This window comes from Cryptomeria japonica, chromosome 4 (assembly GCF_030272615.1).
Source record: "Cryptomeria japonica chromosome 4, Sugi_1.0, whole genome shotgun sequence".
NCBI lineage: Eukaryota > Viridiplantae > Streptophyta > Pinopsida > Cupressales > Cupressaceae > Cryptomeria > Cryptomeria japonica.
Window position 1 is genome coordinate 267237722 of NC_081408.1, and position 18588 is coordinate 267256309.

An 18588-nucleotide genomic window follows, 5' to 3' on the forward strand; every position below is an offset into this window, starting at 1 on the left:
GATCTTGACACAAATATTTTTAGAAAAATTTGGAAAAAAATTATTTGGCTCAACATAAACAACATGGTTGCAATATAACTAAGAAAAGATAATAGAGATAAGAGGAGATTGGGAAACTCAACCCAAATTGGAAATAAAAGGGCATGCTTCTTAAAGGCAACAAAATCTCACGTCCACACGAAAAAGACTAGCAATGAACTACAAATATACTAAAGACCATGTTAAATATAACCTTCGTAAATTTCACCTCTAAAAAAGAAGGACTAAATACATCAACAAGGTCTTCATATAATTTTTAGGTGAACTCCACAAGGGCACTCTATAGAATTAGCCCAACTTTTGAGTATATTTTCAAAAAAGATTCTACCAATAAGATCTTGCTAATTTGAAACTTTCAAACTATTTGTAAGAGATTATCAAAATCAAGAAGTGACAAGATAACATCTAAAACCTATAATATATCTCACTGACCATCTTTGCGATGATTTTTTAAGATCTCTTTAAAGATACATGATCATTAAAATCGAAAAAGACTATTTATTAAAATACAAACAACCTTATAAAAAAAAAACTTTAAAAAACCTATATTAAATATTAAAATAATCAAAATATTAACAAACAAAAACATTCAAACTATACTATACCAAACCAAACCTTAACAAAATTCCCACCAAACTCAACCAAAACCTAACAAAATTCCTTCCAAACTAAACCAAAACCTAACAAAATTCCCACCATACTTTACCAAAACCTAACAAAATTCCTGTAAAACCTAAACCAAAACCTAACAAAATTCCTGAAGCAAATTATTTAAGAGTTGCGCACAATTTCCTAGTTTAACAAACATTCATAAAAAGAAAACTCCTAACTCAACAGTGGGCCACATGAGGAACAGACAACGCGGTTGTTTCGTGGGAAACTTCGCTTTCATACAAAAACATCCTTTACCAAAAAAATAACGCGGTTTGGAATAATTTTCTCTAATTTCGTTGTGGGAAGACGCGTATTATTTGCAGTCTCTGTTTCTTGCATTTTCCTGTTTCTTTAGTTTACAGCAAATGAGTTACTACAATCAGCAGCAAACTCCGGTTGGAGCTCCTCCTACACAAGGTGTTACTCGTTCTCTTTGTATTTTTTTGTTTCGTTTTTCATAGAGCATTCAGTGACTGAATGCCTGTTTTTTAATGATTTGGTAGTGTCTATATTTCTGATGATTTGGATTGTGTATTTTTGTAATGTTCTATTGATAAGATCTGTCCAATTTTGCTTTGTTTTACGGTCATTTGGTTCCAGTCTTAGTAGTTTTATGGTTTTTATAAAACAAAATGTGAACAGGGTATCCTCCAGCTGGGTATCCACAGGCTTATCCTCCACCACCGCAGGGTTACCCTCCAGCTGGGTATCCACAGGAGGGCTATCCTCCAGCTGGGTATCCACAACAGGGCTACCCTGTTCAAGGAGGACCTGCACCTGAGACACAATCTAGAGGAGATGGCTTTTGGAAGGGATGGTGAGTTCTATATCTATGGAGTAATTAATTAACAATTTTATAGAGAATGTTGTTTTCGAATTCAATTGTGTTCAAAGATTTTGCATCAACGTTTGAGATCACACTCTATGATAGATTATCAAGATGAAGAGAGCCAAAATAGAATGTGATCTGCAACATTGATATAAAAATCTTAAACACAATTTGAATTCAGAAACAACATTTTCTATATTATAGACTGTAGAAAACTTTTATCATTAATAATTTTATTTTGTATATTTAATTAACCAGATAGTTAGGACTCTGATTTCTTCCCATGTTTATGGTTGGGATTCTGGGGTGATTTACCCTTTGTTAGCTGGGGCTTGGCGTATTCTTTTGAAAAATGTGGTTGTGGGAACAATTATTTTCAGTATTTGTCCAGTGTTAACTGTCAACCATTGCTGCAATTACCCGTTTGTTTTCAGTTTCTTATCTTCTATAAGAGATCTGTTTGAGGTGTGGATGAGTTTTGTGGCTTCTATATTCTGAGGGATACTTACATGGGTGTAAAAGAGTGTTGGAGTGGAGGGAAATGAATTTGGTCAATTGGAAATAGTAATTAATTAGTTGATTTTAATTTATTAATACTTTAAATAAAACAATTACTATTTGGACTTTTCTGGGAGATTTAAGACCTATGTTACCAGAAACGAGAAACGAGAAAAGAAACAGCAACGGCAACGTGACGAGAAATGGGATATCAAAAGGTTGCCTATAAGAAACGGCTTTTACATATATGCATTTGTATATATATTATATATACCTATATATACACACCGATATGCAAATATAAATATAATTAAAAATAAAAATTATAAAATTTATATTTTTATTTAAACTTTCATTATATTATATAATAAAACAAAAAAAATTGAAAATCACATACATGAGAAGAAGTGCAATAAATCCACTAGAAAAAAATTTAAGTTTCTGTGATAGTTATGTGATAGTTAACTGGGCTTATTGCCATGAACACCTGAATTTCGAAAAATATTAAAAAATCCAAGTTTCTTGTGTAATGATTTGAAACGGAAATTACCACAGAAACGGTCGTCCGCAACGGGAAACCCGTTTCGGCCGTCGAAACGCGAAACGGTGCTCTCCCGTAGCGTTTCTGGTAACTAGGCTTTGTTTTTAGTCATTATACTCTACTGTTATATTTAGTAATATTTTTTTAATTATCTTAAAATGATTTCAATTAATTATGAATGCGATTTCAGTTTGAAGATTACATGGGTTCTATAGGGCCCCAGTCCTATGAAAGTATACAACTGCCTGCATCATTAAAATGTATGTAACTGATACTACCTTTACTAATCCTACATACAGAGCCATGGGACTATACCAATATGAACCTTACATCTGACAGGCAGAAACCGAACCCAAAACAGAAGAGAAGCTACATCTATCTGCATTATATAAAAACCAACTGACTACACTAGATTGCTCAGACTTATGATTCTACTAAACTCTAACGAGCCATTCCTTCAGCCCTCGGCAAAGTCTTTCAGCGCTCAAATACCTTTGAAAAAACTCCCGTGCATGATATGTTAATTAGAACTACCGGCAAAACCAAGGGCCAACTGCATCGTCTAACTCCAAAATCTTGACGTCTTTGAGAATCTCAGCTCGCCTCAGGGCTCTCATAGACTTTCCATCCTCTAACAGTGACAGAGTATAGCCACTCACCACTTCCAGACTCCCCTTGCGATGGGACACTACCAAATGCCTCAGAACCTCTTTGCGATATGCATCCATCTCCCGGACATGCACCATGAGAGCCAAAACCCTTGAGTTCATCAAACTTAAGTTGATGTTATCAGCCCCAACAAAAAATTTCTTGCCGCACACCATTTCCAGTGATTCAGGTACAATATCTTCGATAAACTCTTCCATATCATCACTAACAAGAGAAAATCATCCTTTATGGATTCTCTTGTTCTTACTGCTCCTGTATTGTGCAGTCCATGAACCCTAACTCTAAGTACAGATTTTACAACTTTGAGCATTACCTTCGATCTGCAATTGAATCCTTTCTTTACCTTGTAGTCCAAGATGCTTCCCTATCACTTTTAGTCTCTGCCACTGAAAGGGCTCACCATGATCCTATACCGCCGCCACAAGATATACACACAGCACCAACAAAAACCAGAATCAACTGTCACATTTACCACTTTCCACCTCCATCAAACTCCTGAAATCTGCCTGCTGTCCTTCCACAGGCAATACCATCATGTTAAGATAAGGCGATATGCCTTATATCATCAATGCCACTGCGTTCCATTGGTGCTAGGCATGTAATGAGACACCACAAATGGCTGCTGAAGCATTTTATTCTCTCTCTATATGTGCATTATAAATTGTATTGTTAGGTTTTTAAGAATCAATCATGTACATGCACACATTTGTCCAGTACATTTCACTTATACACTGCACTGAAAAAAAACATGTTGATAGCTGACTAATCTTTCAAACTCATAAAATGTTAAAAAATGTGCCGTACAGTTAGATAAAGATGTTCAGGACGTAGGTTGGTCTTAGACATCATCGTTGAGCAGTAGTATCATGCTTATTGTGAAAGATTGCTTATATTTTAAGGTGTACACTAATTAGTGAATTTCAATTTTACAAATTCAGAAATGGAATTTTGTAAAGGTAGAAAATTATGTAATTTTCAGGTTCTCTTGCAGCATGTAAGAATCATAAAGGAAATTAACATTCTTAAGCCAAAATTTTTTATTGGAAAAATAAGCAGGATATTGTAGGAGGAAATCAGATAAAAGTAATTAGAGGAAAACTCCATTATAATGGAATAAGAATATTTGAGGGAAACTGAAGCAGACAAGGAAAATGGCCATGATAATTCCCTATCAATCAGTCCCTGCCTCTAATTGTACACCAATGCAAACGTGTTCATCCATGGATCTTTGAAGATCAAAATTAATCAATCTTAGCTGTTCTCAATTCCTAGAACTATCAACATAGATAAGGTAGCACATCATAAAAGAGCTGCTCATGCTTTGCCCCTCTATGGCAGGTTTATGGAAGAAGGATATGCTGCTTTTGTCCAAATAATTTGCTCCCATTTTGATCTCCTTTATCTTTTTCAGAAAACTGCGCTCCCTTTAAATAAAAACTAAAAAGAGAGAGGCCCTTTCATTTTAATCTGCTCTACTTAAGAAAAAAATTTCTTTAATGTTAGAGGAGAGAAACCTTCTCGCATGATTTCTTTGTGACCACTATTTCCTTCCTGGAAACTTTCTCAAAATTTAAATACCTCTTCCATTTTTTCAACTCTGGCATGCTTGCTTAAAAAATATGATATCTATTTTTCGACTACAGTCTCAAGATCACAAATTTTCTGACCAAAGCCACATAAGCTGAAGCCAGCAAACGCATTTTTAGGGATATCAAAGTAAGACAATTCAAGAAGAATCAACAACCGGTGGATATTCAAATCAATCATCCAATCGTTGCCACATCACAAGTTACTTATCGAAAACTCATTTAGACTTAGCATTTCTACAATTACTACAGATCCAAGTGAACCTGCCTTCTGTTAGAAAAATGCCCACAAGGCTCAAAATGCCCTTGTATGATTTTGCCATGAAAACTAAACTTACCCAAGCTTTTGGATCCCTCACATTTTACCTCAAGGTTTGCCCACTAAAACTGTATTAGAATGTCCCGAACCAGCTATATTACAAATGCTCAGTATAATCCTTGCATCTTCCTACATACTAATTTTGATATTATTTACCAGTAACCTATCAAATTCAAGCCTTTAGCAACTAACTAGGGAGGTGAATTCTAGTCCTTTACCCCTATATATTTTTAATTCTAAATCTTCTTGGATCTCGAAAGGAGAGTAATTCCCCAGATTTTCTGACTCAACTGTTGACTGAACAAGTAAAAGTTCTTCAAAGCACCATCTGCCAGAACTTCCATCTTTACACTGTCCAATTTAATTTTCTCAAAAAGAAATGATCCCATTTGAAATGCACCCTTTAAGAACATTGATTCTTTCAATGCCAAGAACCCTTAGATTTTACAATGATGTCCATCTGCCAGAACTTCCCATGTTTATACTCTCCAATTTAATTTTCTCAGAAAAAACAGAGATTTGATCCGATTTGAAATGCGTCTCTTAAGAACGTTTAGTCTTTCAATGCCAAGAGCCCTTAGATTCTACAATGACGTCCATCTGTCAGAACTTCCCATTTTACACTCTGTCCAATTTAATTCTCTCCAAAGAAAATTTGTTTACATTTGAAATGCACCTCTTAAGAACATCTAGTCTTTCAAATGAATGATGTCCATCTGCCAGAGCCTCCCATCTTTACACTCCGTCCAATCTAATTTTCACCTAAAAAAATTTGATCCCATTTGAAATGCACCTCTTGAGAGCATTTAGTCTTTCAATGCCAAGAACCCTTAGATTCCAAAATAAGATTTTCCGAATTTCTTGATTTGGAATTGCTTCTCTAGTGCCTTCACCTGGACAAATTTAGTCAAAAATAAGATCTACTTTCCTCCCCTTCGTGCTTCTCTCCTAAGGTTTCTTGATTTGACTTGCTTGATTCCTTATGACCCTGTGACCCTCTTGGCGCACTAGTGTCGAAGTTTTGAGCTCTGCTAGTGTCGAGGTCTGATTGTTTAATAAACTCAATATTTTTCCTAGGCTCAGAAAGTGAATTTCCCAGTTAAACAAAGAAAGCCAGAAGAATAACAGTTAGCATCACCTTATTACCTAATATACAATGAAAAAAAATCTGAATTTCAAGCGAACTTCAGAAAATGAGAAATTAATACCTTAAAAATTAGAAAGGCGTAGTCAAATCAGATACCTACAAAGAATGTTTATGCTGGCAAGATAAAAGGAGAAGCCTTGCTCTTATTCTGCATTTGCCAAATTCCAAAAAGCATCAGAATTAATGATCCATCCAACAGCCATTGGACTAAAGTTTGGGGATGAGGGATGCATTGTCTCATGCAATGCCCAATAAAAGATCATATATTGCGAATAAAATAATCTCATGTTGGAGTATGCAGAGCATTTGCCATGATGATGATATAAGTTCAAACCCTGCTAGGCATTGTCATCAGGTTAATGCAGCTGTAGTAATATAGGCGGGTATGGATAAACTTGGGCGAAACTAGCACATAACATGGCTTCTTAGCCAAGAGGTGTATAGAACTATGGTATTTCTTAACCAAGAGGTGTATAGAACTTTGGCATTTCAATCCTGCAGAATTTGTACTCTTGGAATCAAAGTTTACAAATTCTGCAGGGGTAAGGTATGTACACCTTGTTTATAGCAAACTCAAGTGCTTTCTACATGAAGTACGATGTAATCTCATATATAGTAAGTCATCTTCAACCCCAAAACAGACCACCCGATATCATGAACTATAAAAGTATATATTTCCTTTTCCATCTGTTAAACTTAAATACAATGTATGCCAAATGCTTGCCATTTTACTCAACAAAGGAAATCTAATTCATCCAAAACAATTCGATAATGGTGCTTACATTTTTAAGACTCGAAACAATGTATTGGCTTCTCTATATCGTATTCCTCAAAGCCAAATGGACTCTCTCTTGTCTGATAATGATCCGTCATACAGACTAGAATAAGCGTGCAACTTTTGCTCTTCCATTTCAATTCTCTTCCATAGTAGGCCTTGACCCCGCGAGCTTAATATTGCGAATGGCTCTGAAAATAATACGCAGAATTCATTGCAAACTATCTAACCCTCTAAGTGAGAAGAAAAAGATTAATCCTAATTATTAATTAGCTGTGTTATTACTCCCCTGTTGTGAGCCAAGGCAGAACACTCCATCTTACGCTCCATGAGGGAGAAAAATAATTGAATCCAAAAAAGAAAACAAATTGGAATCCACACAAATATTTAAAGCGAAGGGTTTCTTTCAACAACAGCTCACATTACCTCCAGATGCACTTTGGAACATGAATACCGATTCAGTCTTGGGCACTTCAGAATACAAAATTTCAAAGACTGCTTGATTCAGATCATCCCATCTTCAAAATAACTTAAAAAAAGTACAAGACAGAAATAACAGCACCTTTAAATCCTATTCCTAATTACTATCAAAACAGAGATAAAGAATATAACTCCCTATTTTAAAATTTCCATCTTCTAACTTCTCTTCCTATTGCCAAAGCCGTTGGAACATATAAACATGGCCCAGCCTTGGTACTAATTTCAATTCTAAATCTAAATGAATTGAATCTCAGTCTTGACATGGTAGTTTCAATCCATTCCTCTGTCAGTATCTAATTCAATGCTTGTGAGAAATAGATTATTAAAGGAATGATTGGATTCAGAAATATCTTGTTGTACTATATTTACTGTGGAAGTAATTATATTCTGTTGTTTTATGCACAGCTGTGCTGCTCTGTGCTGCTGCTGCGTGTTGGAAGAATGCTGTATTTAAGTTGGGACAGTAGTTTGGAAGGCTCTTGGGTTTGCTAAGATTAAATAATTGAATATGAGGGTGTAGCTTTGGATGGCTCAGAATTGACGCTTTGAACTGCTTTGCTTCAGCCTTATATTGTAACCTTATTCCCTCATGGGATTGTTGGACTATAATTATGTACCTAATGGAGTATATTTCCAACATATATTTTAAGACATAAGTTATATTTAAGAGCCTGCCTTTCTATTATAAATTTTGTTTCAATGTGCCAGGCTATTTGTTTTGCCAGATTAAATATATTGAGTGCATCGAAAATCAAGAAATTAAAATTTTAATGCCCGGTTTTCTAAGGGGTAATATGCATTTTTATCTATTTAAAGTAATTTTCTTATTCAATGTATTGTAAATGTTAGTGTTAAATTAAATTAAAATAATTATATTTTTTAATAAAAATTGTGAAGAAGAAAATGGAGATTTATTTTTGAAGTGAAAAAATGTATGCTGAATTAAAATTGTATTATTTTAATAAAGATGTACTCTTCATTTAAATGAATTCAAAATTATACATTATTTTATATTTTTATTTAATTTATTAGTATAAGATAAAATAAAATAAAATATCTTAATTTATAAATTTTGAAAATTTATATATTTTTTTGATCATTTTATATGTTTTTAAAAATTAATCAATAGACTATTTATAAGAGGCCTCACCTCTGTAAAAAATAAGAAACAATTATAAAAATGATCAATAAGAAAGTATAAATTTTTAATTGTTTAGTCAAAAAAATTAAGATTTCTCCCAAACTCATAGTTAAAGATTAGGATCCAGCCCTAAACAATGAACTCGTTAATAGTAGCAATGAAATAACCCTACCAGGATTATTTCCTTTTGGTCATGAACATTTTAAAGGCTTATTTCATTGCTACTACTAAAAAAGTAAAATATTAATTTGATGCCTTGAACATTTACTTCTATGTTTTTCCAAGTACTCATGGTTTGCATGGATGAACCACTAGCCATGCTGATAAATTGCTGATAAATGGTGACTTGGGCCTCAGTAATTTTTCCCAAGTCTTCTAGGTTCTCGTATTAATGTTTTCACCGAAGTCTATCATGATTTGTTTAACTTTTTGGTGATTGATGTGTGTTGTTATCAATAGTGGCTTATTTTTTCAATTTTAGTTTGTTAGCTTTCATTGAGCTTGTGATTAGGTATTTTCTTATTGGTACTTGTGGTTAGGCAATACTATTGTAATGAAAATTCATTTGTTATGCTTATATGGTTATTAAAAAAAATTATTTAGACCAATGAAAAGCAATTATTTTTCTTTAAATTTTTTTAATTTATTTTATAGTATAGATGCACATTTGTTAACATTATAATTTACAAAAAATATTTTTGTTGCAAACGATTATACACGGCTGAATCTAAAATAAGTGCTTAAATTTTAACTTCATTATTTGTTGTAATAGGTAGTTCTTTTAAGTTAACCTATGAACAAGATTAAAAAATATATATGTTTTATATTTAAAATGTTCTTTAATTTATAATCAAAATAAACTAAATTTCAATAATATTTTTTTGGCAAAAAAGATAAATATTCATATTAATTTAATCTTTTATTTAATTTAAACATAATAATTTATTAAATTTAATATGAAAGTAAACAAATAGAAGAAGGATAGATATTATGGACTTTTCTAACAATTTATTTTAAAATAAATTAATATTTTAAAACAAATTTAATAGTATTAATATTTTTTTATCTATAGCTTTTCATTATTTAATTACATAAAAATAAATAATTATTTTTAATTTGTATTTCTTATTTAATTTAAACATAATAATTTATCTAATTTAATATGATATTAAACAATCTTTCTAAACAACCTACAACATTGCCTCATTAAAACATTTAATTTCTCCTTCATCCCAACCTATCTATACTTCCTTTTGATTAGTATCTTCATACTAGTATTATCTTTGTAAACACTTTTCCCTTCAAATATCTCAAGTGTTATAACTATTATAACCTCTTATATTTATATGTCTACTATCTATGATAATAAAATCCAAAATAGATTAGTAGCAATATACATTTTTAAAACTCCCTCAATTATCTTGTCCTAATGTCTAACTTCCTTCCCTATTCATATCTTGTTTATCCTTTTCTCGTCCACTTTCCATTTACATTATAATTAGCTTGTCTTATTTTTTCAATGATAAGTAAGTAGTTATTTTTCATACCCATGTTATATTGATCACATGAATGTTCTCAATCTTTTCATTATATCTAACTTTCAATTTTCTAAGGATTAACCTGCACACTGTAGAAACCAAGGGTTAGATGTAACATAATCTTTAAATTCCTCTTTTCTCTTGACCAAGCTAGTAAGAGTATTTTTACTGTAGACCTAAACAACAAATGAAATATGGTATTTTGTGCTCCTGTTCAAGGCTTTTCACCCATTGAACCAATGATCCTATAATCAAGGTTCCCTTACTTCACAATTTATCTAAGAGGATGAGGATCAAATGCTTTAGTTTGATTGTCCCTCCTACCATTACTTGGTATCATATCTCTGGAGAAGACTTATGAGGAATTGGTTTCAGTTAGATTCCTCTAGGAATTAAATTATTAATAGTCAAATATTATATATATATATATATAAACAAATATAAGTCATTTTGTTGTTGCATTTACTGAAATGTTAATTAGTATAGGTATTTGGACACCAAAGATCATAAAGTCTTCATCTATACACTATAGTGTACAACCTCCACATATCACAATTCAAATATAGTTGTTAATGTGCTATTCACCAAATATTTTATAATTATAGCCACATTAATGTTGCACTAAGAGAAGCCCTCATGTCACACAACAATGATCTAAAGTGGCCCAAACTTTGCATGTACTATGATAGAGTTTATGATAGACATAAAAAATACAACTCATTCATCTAATAGTAAAACTATTGGATGCTTGCACCATATAAATGCTATAGGACTTCTACGATTTGTAAAATAATCACTAATATATACCTACTCCCTAACAAAATGACATTGAACAACCAAATATTTGATCCTCGCATAGCAAGAAGGTTATCTACCAAAAAAATGTAATTTATCATACTCCAACACTATATTAGTTATATAATTAATAAAAAAATTCAATAACTATAACAAAAATTACTATTTCAACTACAAATCAAGAGGCGAGTACTCGCCACTATGTGGCACTTGTTTATTCTAATACTTAGAGAATTGTTCTAGTTCCTTTAACATGTTTCTTTGTTGTATGATTAATCAATTTTGTCTTTAATATGATGGAGATAGACAAAATTGATTAATAGTTAAACTCAAAGTGAGTGGTAGTTGAGGGGAGAAAATAAATTAAATATTTTTTTGTTTTTCATGCATTTAAGTGTCACAAACACGTCAAATTTAATGCTTCTAGTTTTTATGAACACATATTTGTGCATCCATTATGTGAGTGTAATATGCCTTCAGCGCAACTATTCAATTGCCAATTGTATTTTCTCTATAGAATCATTATATTTTTCTTTGTTTACTCTCCTCCAAGATTATTTCTCAATGCAACAAGCCAAGGTTTCCATATCTGAGTGTCAAGGATTTTTTTGTCTAATGCTACCATAAGTTCTTTCTCAAGTCCATAGATAAAACCATTCAACTTTTTTGTTTTTGGTCAAGGGTTCCTCTAGCTTGCAAGATACTTCTTTGAATATTTTGTCACATTTCTTGACTATATGTACCTTATTTTGTACCAAGTCCTACATTTTGCTTACACTCTTAGATAGTACTTTTGGAGTATCAATGTTCACTAAAAAATCCTTCTTAACATCTTCACAATCTTTGTTGTGCTTTGGATATGCCTTTGTATACCAATCCAGTACACCCTTTCTTAGTGATCCAACAAATTCAAAAAACTTGTTTTTATCATCATCAATTCCCTTTCTTTTCCATGGGGATTATAACATAAAGATGTGGTCCACAACTTTGGTAGTGTCTTTGCTAAATACTAGGCGTTTTATTTAAGTTTCCATAGTGTATTTAACTTTTTATTTACTTTGCAGTAGGGTTATCCACTTTCTTCTCCATCTTAGGGCTTCTTACTATTGCAAGCTTATTTTCTTTGTTTTTCTTTCTTGCTAACCTTGTCTCAAACTATTCTTTTCCTAAAACCTATTCATTTTTTTTTTTAATAAAAATTGCTCTTATAGATACGTTCCTTCTTGCAACATTTTCTTGGATTGAAATTCTCCTAGTTTTATGACATAAGACATAAAAGCTAGTCCAAGGGTCGTGCTTCTTCATAATAATATTTAATATTTGGCGATGCCTTTTTATTTGTGAATGACATGTGATTATTTATTGATTTCAAGTCCTTTCCAAAATTAACCATGACTTGACTTTATTTCTCTATTTCCTCTTTTCTTAACTTCCTCACAATCTAATTAACCAATTGTTCCCAGTACTTCTCTTTGATAAATAATATTTTCTCTAAGGTTTTTAGGAATTCTAGAAATCTTTCATCCAATTTGATTGTGATGTTTGATAAACCCAATTTCATTAGTATAGTTTTGGTTGAATGTGGTAGTGTTGGAGCATCAATGTGTCCATAGCCCTCTACCAATGACTTCTTTGATACCCCATAATCCTCTCTACTTTTTTCAAGGCTGTCAAGTTCTCTCTTTGCTCTCCTTGTATGAGAGGTCATTTGTTCTAGAGTCTTCCATTTTTCTTCTTCTTCATTTTTCTTTTCTTTTTGGCAACACCCACATCAACATGCTCACTCTCTCTTCTTTGCATTCTTCATTTATTATAGTTTCTTTGATTTCTTTAAACATTCTATCTTTGTTTCCTTTCTTCTATATTTTGTATTGCCATGTTAATTCTCCTAGTCAACTTAATTTATTCTCTAATTTCTCTAGACATCTTGATAACATTACATAACTCCTTCATTTCATACCATGGTAGTTATTTTGTACGTATCTTGATAGGGCACATCTTTTTAGGGATTCCTTTTGGAGAACCCCCTTTTCGTTCTTGATCTCCTTATTTCCTAATCTCCTCTCATGAGGCTAACACCAAGGAGATAACTTGTATGAAGTTATGAGAAAATTTTCATATTTTCTTCTAGTATCCTTGTTTGAATCAAAATTTTCTTTTTCTTTCTTACCTCCTCTATACTACCTACCCAGGATGTTGACAATGGAACCAATATAGGATCACAAACCAAAGTTATATACCCCAGTTATTCTCTCTGTGCTATATTTATACCCCATAAATAGTAGTAGGAGAGGGATAAGCAATTAATCTATAATGTAAAATCAAACAACGTATCAAGGTAATTAAAATTAAATGAAAGCCATATAACACACTCATTGATAAATCTTCATATACTAATATAACATTTACTAAATTTATATTATTCCATTATACATCTCTACTATCATTCTAAGTCTATCTGAATGTAGTATTTATGCATTACTTTTCTTATTCTATCTTTCTCTTCTCAATTACTTAAATCCTTATCCATTCCTTTACGTTACATTGTATTCTATTCTATACATATATTTTTCTATAATAGGATGCGTCCCTTAAAAAATGTATCTTTTCCTAGGGTTAGCTTACTAGTCAGGAGCTCCTCAACCCTCTTGTAGTAGTTTGTGGTAGATTTCTTTCCATATGTCTATAATTTTCTCTTTTCCTTACTAACATGCTCTCTAGAAGGTTGAATCTATGTTTCATGTCTTAGATCTCTTCAAATTGGAAGAATGAAATCAAAACAGAGTATGCCAAGAACATGTTCATAGTTAATGTATTGGAAGGGAAATTGTTAGGTGATAGGCACACAATCTGCACTGAATTCATTCTCTACAAAGGAACAATCTACTTGGTGCTAGAATCAAGGATAAAGGGAAATATTTTTTTGGAAGTTCATGACACTTCCTTGGTGTGTCACCTTGGGTAATTCAAAATGTACAAATATATTAGAGAAAATTTCACATGAAAGGCACTCAAGGATGATGTTCTCAACCACATTAAAGAATACACCATTAATTAGAAGAAAATGATGGAAAAAATATTTCTAGTTCTTTTGTAACCATTTCCCATCTTAGATAATAAATGAGAAATTTTATTGATTGATTTCATCATAGGACTTCCTAAAGTCCAAGGTAAGAACTATGCAATTTTTTTGTGGATAGAATAATGAAGTATGCATATTTATTTTCTATCTCTATCTAGATTTAAAGTGTTACAAGTGGTTGATTCTCTCTTTAAGGAAGTGATGAAACATGGATGAAACTCTATGGGCTACCTAAGAGAGTTGTGAATGATAGAGAAAATCAATTAATAAGAATATTTTGGCAGTAGCTCTTACTTTTGAAAGGAATTAAGCTCACTCCCAACTCCAATTATAACCCACAAACAAATGACCAAGCCAAGATTGTGAACAAATGGGCAGAAGGTTACTTGAGAAATAAAGTTTTTGAATAACAAAAGACTTGGACAAAGTGGATCTCCTTGGGGGAGTAGTGTTACACCACCACCTAGCACAAGTTAATCAAAATGTTCATGGCGTTGTATGGGTGTCAATCATGGGGGCTTCACTGGATAGGAAATATTATATCACACCCATTCATATTGGGGGGTTTAATATCCTGAAAAATTGAGAATAATATGTTGCTTATCTAGTGAAAATAGGGGGTTTTTTAATTCGAGCTATGAAAAAATACAATATTTGGTGAAAATAGGGAGGTTTTAGTTTGGGCTATGTATTGGGAGGGGGTGATAAAAAAGGAGTTTAGGGCAATATTTTTTGAAAATAGGGGGATTCTTTAGTATGCCATGAATGCACATGCTATAACCTAGGTTCACCAAGTGAAGCCCCCATGGTATCATTCTTAATGTTTCATTGATGCCATTTTGGTAGATAGTAAGGTACTAATAGTAAGTGATGTGATCAAACAAAAAAAGACATTTTGAGGTCACTCAAGAATAATCTCTAGTGGGATCAAAACCATTAGAAGATGTATTCCTACTTGTCATAGGATTGAGAGAGAATTTGAGATTGGAGACATGAAGTTTGAAATATTACAACCATACAAACAATCTTCTTTAAAGGCAATTGGATCTAAGAAAATTAAGCTTCATTCATATAGGAGAAGGATTGGTGATTTTTCCCTATGAACTAGAGTTGCCATAGGAAAATAAGAGTCATAATGTGTTCCATGTATCTTATTTGAAAAAGGCACTTGGAAAACATATTTTACCATTAGAAATGTCAGTGTTGAGTGATGGAGATGAAAAACTAGTTTTTGTTCCCAAAGAAGTCATGGATGAAAGGGAGAGAAAGCTTATACATAAAAACACCAAGGAGTTTCTAATTCAGTAGAAATATCTCCAAGTAGATGATGCAATGTGGGGAGGCCAATAGATATTGGAGCATCCAAACCTGCAATTGCTTGAGGATAAGCAATTTTGAGTAGGATAGACTTGTCACATCTCATTTCTAGTTATTCTAACTCTATTCATATTAGGTTTGTACTTATGTTTTCTCTTTTTTCATTTTATATGTTCTTTCTGTTCCCGATTAAATTTCTCTTTCAACTTTGCTCTTTGCTTCTACCTATCAAAGTCTCAATCTTCTCCAACATGTCATGCTTTTTAACATATTACCTACCTCACCATTATATTTGTTATACTTCTCCATCGTATCATACCCATTTATCAACCCTTGATGCCCCACTTTGTATTTGTGTCTTATGTTATGGCTAACTCCCAATCCTTGGTATTTTTCCTAAGATTCTAATCCCCTCCTAACTCACCAACAAGTGACATCATTTATTAGATTGCTTATAGACTTAGAATGCTCCTACATCATCATAGGAGGTCATATCAGTTTTAAATAAATTTACGCCAATCAAACTAGACCACCAATCAACTTAATTATACAAATAATTAAAAATTTAGTAATCCATATTTTTTATAAATCAATAATAAAAAATATTTCTCCTTCAATTTATTTTATTTTAAATTTATTATTTAATTACTTATTATCTTCCAAATACTTTTTACTTAGTACTTCTTTTCATTCAAAAGAGTCAAAAGGCTAAACCAAGTTTGAAGATTTCAACGAATCTTCAGTTGGCAAGAAATAAAGATTAACATCAAAGAAAACAACTACAGAAAATAGAATTAATTAACACTTTGTTGAGTCCGATTTATTGCTGCCAAATAATATAAAATGAAAATAGTTATGAAAGTTTTCTTCATTGGAAAGCAAACTATAATTTATACAATCTTTGCTGGAGTTTGCGCCACCTGTAACACTTGACCAGTGCAAAATTTCACCACTTTATTCTTTCTTTAATGATTAGAGAAACACAATTTTTTTTTCTCGCTTTCCCTTAATAGAAATTCTTAAAAGGCAACTCCAACTTGTGAGAATGTAGAAGAGAGTAAGTTTGGCAGTGACGTAAATGAAAGCAATGCAAAGACACGCATAAATTGATTTCTTCGTCATTATCCACGCTGCTCAATAGCTGCCAACGTCAGCGCGTAAACGAATACAATCCGCAACCACGAATTGACAACAAGTTAACGTTTAGAGGAAATTTCTGCATCTTAATGTCACATTTTCTTAAATTTTATGTTGCAATTTCAAATATATATATATTTTTTTCGGCTGATACGTGTTTTTTTTTAATAATTAAGATTTTAGTTTTATATCATTAAATACTAGCAATCACATATTGGTGTGCAATGGGTACGCGGAAGAGGTCTGGAAGGTCTATTAGGAAAAAAATTGGTCTATGTTTTGGATACATCTATGTAGTACACCAAGGTCAACTAGTAGGCCATTTAACAAGTGATGTTGTTTGTGCAAAACATATACCAATGGAGAAGTGATATCTTCAAATGAAAAATGCATCCACTTATAGGGATCCAAATACAATTGAAACAATTTTTTTGAGTTACGAAGATAATTAGACTTCATTACCAACAGGGTTGTGTTATGTTTGCAATAGGGAGAGAGGGAGAGAAAGGGAGAGATATAGGGGGGACGAGAGGGAGAGGGTGGGTAAGGAGATAGAGATAAGGGATGATTATAGAGAGGAAGATAGGGAAGGAGATATCGAGAAAAAGGAAGCTAGAGATGAAGAAGTATATGGAAGAGGGATAGATAGAGATGCAAAATATAATATATAAAGGAGAGGGATGGATAAAATGAGATAGGTGGAGATAGAAAGATAAATATATAGAGGTAGTCCACATGTTATATAAAGAGGGGGAAATATCGGGGTAGAGAGATATTAAGAGATAACAAGATAGAGATAGAGGGAGAGATGGAAGAAGAAATATGGAGGGATAGAGATAAAGAGGTGAGATTGATACAAAAAGAGGGAGACATGTTTTGTGTGTGTGTGTGTGTGTGAGAGAGAGAGAGAGAGAGAGAGAGAGAGAGAGAGAGAGAGAGAGAGAGAGAGAGAGAGAGAGAGAGAGAGAGAGAGAGAGAGAGATAAATAAATATAGATAGAGAGAGAAAGAAAGAGGGAGAGAAAGAGATACATGGCAAGAGGAAGAGAAAGATATAGAGATATATAGGAGAGAAAGGGAGAGATAGAAATAGAGATAAATAGGTGGATAAAGAAGGAGAAAACAAAAAAGATAGAGAGGAGTGAAAGGGAGACAAATATAAATAGAGATATAGAGAGACAAATATATAGAGCATGAGAGGTAGAGATAAAGAGATACATGTATAGAGGGGGAGGGAAAGATAGGGAGATAGAAATAGAGGGGGAAAGAGTCAAAGAAAAAAGGTGATATGGATGATAGATGGAGAGAGATAGAGAGGGGTAAGAAAAAGAGATAGGACAAAGAAACAAGGATTGTCTATGTATATGAGTGACAAAGAGATAGATAGAGATAGAGATAGAGATAGAGTTAAGGAGAGAGAACAAGACAAGTGTGTGTGTGTGTGTGTGTGTGTGCGTGTGTGTGTGTGTGACATATATTGAGAGATAAAGGGGGACAAGAAAGGAGTGTTTGTGTGAGAGAGAGATATATATAGGTCCATATAGAGGGGGAAATAGGGTGCATAGAGATAGAGGGGGAGAAATAAGGAGTGTGATATATATATATATATATATATATATATATATATATATATATATATATATATATATATATATATATATATATATATATACACACACACACAAAGGGGAAAATAGGGTGCATGTGTGTGTGTGTGTGAGAGAGTGAGAGAGAGAGAGAGAGAGAGAGAGAGAGAGAGAGAGAGAGAGAGAGAGAGAGAGAGAGAGAGAGATGTAGTCACACTAGGGATAAATAACACGAGTAAAAAAAATCTTGTATAATTTTAATGTTAGGGTAAAATCATTAAATGTAGATGTGAAAATATCTTTTTTTTTATCGATAACCAGGTTAGATTTATATTGCTTAAAAAGGAAAGTATACATGCTTAAAGCTATTCAACAACAATCCACAAAATGGGGTCTAGCCCCTACAAAACCAAAAGAACCCGAGACTGACACCACACCTACATAGCCTACCATTCC

At 32.7% G+C, this 18588-nt stretch overlaps 1 protein-coding gene across 1 annotated transcript; it reads left to right on the plus strand.

Moving 5' to 3' along the window:
• The first annotated feature begins 868 nt into the window (after window positions 1-868).
• On the plus strand, window positions 869-8226 carry LOC131054742 (cysteine-rich and transmembrane domain-containing protein WIH2). The gene is made up of 3 exons (XM_057989329.2): window positions 869-1110; window positions 1336-1510; window positions 7943-8226. The coding sequence occupies exons 1-3, from the start codon at window positions 1059-1061 to the stop codon at window positions 7989-7991; spliced, it is 276 nt and encodes a 91-aa protein (XP_057845312.1). The 5' UTR covers window positions 869-1058; the 3' UTR covers window positions 7992-8226.
• Window positions 8227-18588: the final 10362 nt, after the last annotated feature.